Source organism: Ceratotherium simum, chromosome 3, assembly GCF_057802395.1.
Source record: "Ceratotherium simum simum isolate JZ-2026a chromosome 3, ASM5780239v1, whole genome shotgun sequence".
NCBI classification, from domain to species: Eukaryota; Metazoa; Chordata; class Mammalia; order Perissodactyla; family Rhinocerotidae; genus Ceratotherium; species Ceratotherium simum.
In genome coordinates, this window is record NC_141902.1 from 27,443,334 (window position 1) to 27,449,376 (window position 6,043).

Consider the following 6,043-nt stretch of genomic DNA (forward strand, 5'->3'; position numbering starts at 1 on the left):
GCTTATCTTGCTCTCTCAATGCCACCCTCTTTCGCTTCGTCCCTAGGAGCCCCTCTCTTGAGTTGCCAGGCCAAAGGTCCTGCACCTAATCGTTTGCTGTGTTAAATATTGATCCTATCAATGCTATCACTAGCTTCTTATTTTCTTTAATTACATACTTTTGATATTAAATTACAACTATTTTATAAGGTGGCCTTAACAATACTAAATGCTACTTAAAAGAAGAAATTTTGGAATATATATCCAATTAGCCAAGGTGTGGATTCTTAAAATCGTTTTTTAATTGATGAATCTAAGTTTGCTTCACTCCTTAACTTAAAAAGCCTGAGACTCCACAGCTTCAAAGGATGAGCAGGCCTATAATAAAAGTCACAGGTAAGTTAAGGGGGAATCATTCAATTAGTTTTCTTCTTTTGGTTTTTTCCAGACTGGCCCTTTTTTCTCCAGAAAAGAGAAAGGATTGTTCTCTTTTTTAAAACCTCTTTCTCTTTCAAAGTGGTTTGATCTTTCTGCAGACATGCTCCCTGCCACTACAGAGATTCCATCTTCTGGAATTAGCCTCCACCCACAGTCTGCCTTCCCTGCAGCCCTTGTACAACACCTCATATCAAAACCACCATCTTCTGCTGCCTCTGCCTGGAAAAGGAGCCTCTGCCTCAGACCTGCCCACTGCAGCCACCCTATTCCTGTTCTGCCAGCCAGAATGCCCAGGGCCAGACAGGACATACACAAAAGGAGCCTCCTCCCAGCAGGGCCCTAGTGAAAGTGCGCCCAGATGTGTGCACCACAGCCAGGAGAAAACTCAGATTGGCCAAGAAAGACAAACTGGGGAGCATTTTTTACTATCCACAAGGATTCATTATGGATGTTCTCCAAATAATTGTCTTTTTAGTATAATCCTAGTATGAATTGATTTGTGAAAATTTGATTTTCATTAAAAATTTTAGAAACAGATCATGTGTCTAAGCTAGAAACACATTGTAATATATATCTCCTCTTACCAAAAGAAAATAAGTCTCCATAACTGGCATTATATACATGCTTTCAAATTTTGCCAACTCTTTCTCTTCTAGCTAAAGAAAGTACCATCTATCCATCCTAAAAGAAATTAAGGTTTTCCTCCTTCTGAAAATCAGGCAATAGAAATCTAATATATTTTTCTCTTTGAGAAGTCTGTAATTAACCTTTCTATAGATTCTATAGAGCAGTTTACATTCAGTATTAATAATTACTGAATATTATTATATCCATTTAATTCTTTTTAAATAACAATGAAGATAAAATGTGTTTGAGATCAGTGTTTATAAAAGGGTATTTTTTAACGGTATTTCAGTGGCTAGATCTGTCAATGTTCACGTCTCTGTATAATCAACCTCTTATTAGTTTCGTCTTTTGTTGTTTCTTAAGAATTATAAGACGTTTTCATTTAAACAGGTAAAAATACCTAAAACACTATTATGAGAAAAAATTCTTGTAGAACAAATCATTCATCAAATGGAGTTTTTAAATAACACCTGACTTGGATGTTTAGTACCTTTAAAGTGTTTTTGAGAGTCTCATTTGTTGGAAGGCAAATAAGATCTTAAAATAACAACATACTAAAGGTCAAATCCTGATATAATCAATGCTATTACACTCCAAACCATCAAAACCAATAAACTATTTAGGTCAATCAATAAATTTAAATAACATTTTAGAGCAAACAGAAAGCATGGATGATGCCTTGGACTTAGTTTACACTGGGTCTACACCCACATTGCCGAAGTGTGAGGCTAATCGCTTATCCTACAGTCCGGACTGTGACAGAAAGCACGAGATGTGATCTTCCAGGGAAATAGGATGCAGGATTAACGGTAGGTGGCAACATCCATTCAGCCAGCCAATCAGCCAACAAATATTTATTAATTAACTTACCGTTGCCAAGCACCGGGGCAGATGCTACAGAAACATAAGAGGAACAAAATAGACTTGATCTTTGCTCTGAAGGATCTTATAACCTAGCAAATAGCCCTTACCCCACTGTACTGCAATCGCCTTTCATAATATAAACTCATCTCCCAGAAGATTGTCTTCTAAAGGAGAACTCTTCCCAAAGGAGGTGACAGCTAAAGTGAATCCTGAGGAAAAGGCTATGTTTATGATGAATCAGTGTATTCCAGAAGGAGTAGGTCCAGGAGGATGGAAGGTATGCTGCTCTGAGAGAACCGAAGGAAAAAAAGACTGTAGAAATATGCAAGGGGCAGATCTCAGAGGGTCTTGTAGATCATAGGAGGAGATATTTTGAGGATATTAAGTCAGAGACCAACAATAGGGAGCGTAATTGTGGAGTAATTGTTCCACACCCTTCCATGCCACCAGAAGCCATTTCTCTCTGGTCCCCATTTGGGGAATAGAGCCACCATATGACCATCATGGATCCAGCACTTATGTTATTATTCAGACACAACCCCATGCCTTGGCTTCCGACATTTGTATGTAGAGTCTCCCATTGAAGGAGTATTTCAGGACACCTAGAAACTAACCAGCCCCTGAGGGCTTATCTTGCCAAGCAAACCCAGATGATTGATGGCAAATGCTTTCTGCTTAAAATATAGAAGTCTTCTGTTTACCTCCTACACTCTGGTCATCAGACAAAAGCATTCTCTCATCACCTCCCTATGTTGTATTTCCCTTGTCTGACTTCACCATTCATCTTAGCAGAGTGCAGAAAGACATGAGACAGACCAAAAACACCTCCCTGGACACCGTGGTGACGGATTTCATTCTCCTGGGCTTGTCTCACCCCCGGAATCTGAGGACCCTACTCTTCCTGGTCTTCTTCTGCATTTACATCCTGACTCAGCTGGGGAACCTGCTCATTGTGCTCACTGTGTGGGCTGACCCGAAGCTCCATGCTCGCCCCATGTACTTTCTTCTGGGTGTGCTCTCATTCCTGGACATGTGGCTCTCTTCAGTCATCGTTCCTCGCATTATTCTACACTTCACTTCCACCAGCAAGGCAATCCCATTTGGTGGCTGTGTGGCTCAGCTATATGCCTTTCACTTCCTGGGCAGCACCCAGTGTTTCCTCTACACCTTGATGGCCTATGACAGGTATCTGGCAATATGCCAGCCCCTGCGCTACCCTGTGCTCATGAATGGGAGGTTATGCACCATACTGGTGGCTGGAGCTTGGGTGGCCGGCTCCATCCATGGGTCTATCCAGGCCACCCTCACCTTTCGCCTGCCCTACTGTGGGCCCAACCAGGTGGATTATTTTTTCTGTGACATTCCCGCAGTATTGAGACTGGCCTGTGCTGACACGACCGTCAATGAGCTTGTGACCTTTGTGGACATTGGGGTAGTGGCTGCCAGTTGCTTCATGTTAATTCTGCTCTCTTATGCCAACATAGTCTATGCTGTCCTGAAGATTCACACTGCTGATGGGCGGCGCCGGGCCTTCTCCACCTGTGGCTCCCATCTAACCGTAGTCACAGTCTACTACGTCCCCTGCCTTTTCATCTACCTCAGGCCAGGCTCCAAGAGTCCCCTGGATGGGGCAGTGGCTGTGTTTTACACTGTTGTCACTCCATTACTGAACCCTCTCATCTATACACTGAGGAACCAGGAAGTGAAGTCTGCTCTGAAGAGAATAACAGCAGGTCGAATGGCTGCGAGTGAAAATAGGTAACTATACGCTCAAGGTATACCCATATCACCGCTGCTACCACTCTTTTCAGCTACTGCTGCATGTAGTAAATGCTCAATAAATAGATGTTGGTTTGAGCTGAAATTGAATGTAATTCTACTAGGAAGAAGCTTCTGCTGCTAAAAATAAATTGACCAGAGCTGTTTTACACTTTTCTGACCCCCCTCTCAGGAGAAAGCACATTCCACACAAATGTTGAATATGAGGAATAAAGGTTCTATCCAGGAGGAGGGGGGATTATTCCTGGCAAATTTCGGAAAAACCTGCATAATACTGCCCCATCACTCTCCATCTGTTTGCTTCACTGCTAATTTCCAAAGCCTCCAGGCATTCAGGATTGCTTTGCTCATGTAAGGCAAATCCATCCTCCCAAGCACTTGGTGTGAATCTCTGCGTAGATTGTCTGTGCTTCCTTCCAGCCTTTCAATATCCCCCAGGCAGTAATTCACCAAATTCTGTTGGCTCTGCCTTGGGAATGTCTCTCTGGCTTCGTAAGTGGCTTCCTTGCCATCCCCATCCCCATCCACACTGCTACCAGAGTTTTCTTTCTGACACAGAGAACTAAATATGTCATTCCCCTCCTTATGAATATTCACTGGCTCTCCACTGTATATAGGTAAACCCAGACCTCTTAGGTTGGAATTCAAAGTCCCCCACAGTTTGATCACAACATACCTGATCTCCCAAGACATGTCTATCTCCCTCTTCTTTCCTAGTCCCATTCATTTACCTGCTATTCCTTAAACATTCTCTATACTTTCCTACCTCTGAGCCTTTACTTAAGATATGCCTGCATTAGAAATACCCTTCTTCCTTCTCCATATTGGTAAACTGATGTTTTATGCTTCCTTCAAGGCCCAAGAAAAATCTGTATTCCTACAAGAAGTTTTCTCTGATTCTCCCAGTCAGAACTTATATCCTCCTCCTTGTATTACTACAGGCCTTTGAATTTTAAAATTGCACTTATCATAGACTAGCCTGTGTTGTAGTTTGGATCAGAGACCCTGGAGAACAGAAAGAATGTTTTATTGGTGTTGGTGTCACAGCCCCCTTTTCCCTAATATCTACTATCCACTGTGGTGGAGATGGCTAACCGCCCACCAAAATCCATTGTCTCCTTCCTCCCAGTCAGAAAGCATAGCTGGAACATGGCCGCCCCACTAGGGACATTTCCCACTCCCTCTTGCAGCGAATGTGGTCATTTATCTAAGTTCTCTCAAACTGAATACGAGAAAAATTTATGTGTATGTGTGATACTTCCAGGCCTGGCCCTCAAAACTGGTACAGGAAATTTTCTATGTTATTTTCCTACTCTGAGCTGGAACTGGCATATAATGGAGACCCAGCTCCATCAGCATAGCTTGTGACCAAGTGGAGACGAGCCACCTGCCAACCTGGAACTCTCACCTCAGAATTTTAAATGAAAGGAAAATAAACCTCTAACTTCTTTAATCCACTGATTAGTTATTGGGTTATTTTGTTACAGCAGTTTCACTTTATCCTTATTAATACTTCACTCAATTAATAATTTTCTAAAATTAAAACAGCACCAGGAAAGTCTTTTGAACTGCATCTAAATTGTCCAAAACATCTAGAAAATCTTTTGGTCAATTATAATACCAAATAGCCAAAGATTTGGAAGCCCCCTGGTCAGTCATTTAGTGGGCCCACCAGTTAATCACACAATGTCCTTCTGACCAGGCCAGGGTGCTATAAATGACCTTGACTTATCCCCTATGACCTATCCTGGTCTTAACTAGAGGAACAAGAAAATATTTAAAAGAAGTTGGAGAAAGAACTCAAGAACAGGACAGTATAAGAGCAAATGTCACTAGCTCCCTCCAGAAGATGAGAGACCAGATGAATGTGTTCTTTCATTTACCGACAGTTTTAGTACTCATTTAGATGTGTGAAGTCATACTAACCCAGCTTTTTTGTTGTTGTTGTTGCAGATTTTTTTATTGTGGTAAAATACACATAACAATTACCATCTTAACCATTTTTAAGTGTGCTATTCAGTGGTATTAAATACATTTGTTGTGCAATCATCACCACTATCCATCCCCATAACTCCTTTCATCTTGTAAAACTGAAACTCTGTGCCCATTAAACAATAGCTCCCTATTCTCCCCTTCCCCTAGCCCTCAGAAATCACCTTTATACTTTCTGTCTATAAGATTTTGACCACTCTAAGCACCTCATATATAAGTGGAATCATACAGTATTTTTCCTTTTGCGGTTGGCTTATTTCACTTAGCATAATGTCCTCATGTTTAATCCATGTTGTAACATATTGCAGAATTTTCTTCCTTTTTAAGGCTAGTATTCTATTGTATGTATATACCACATTTTGTT

The 6,043-nt window shown here is 41.4% G+C and overlaps 1 protein-coding gene across 1 annotated transcript; it reads left to right on the forward strand.

The window, feature by feature from the left end:
* Positions 1-2,713: 2,713 nt before the first annotated feature.
* LOC101395472 (olfactory receptor 10G2) lies at positions 2,714-3,670 on the forward strand. The gene has a single exon (XM_004421265.2). The coding sequence runs from the start codon at positions 2,714-2,716 to the stop codon at positions 3,668-3,670; it is 957 nt and encodes a 318-aa protein (XP_004421322.2).
* Positions 3,671-6,043: the final 2,373 nt, after the last annotated feature.

Bases quoted from the DNA above. Each gene is read 5' to 3' on its own strand.
- LOC101395472 (XM_004421265.2), top strand. From the start codon at position 2,714: ATGAGACAGACCAAAAACACCTCCCTGGACACCGTGGTGACGGATTTC.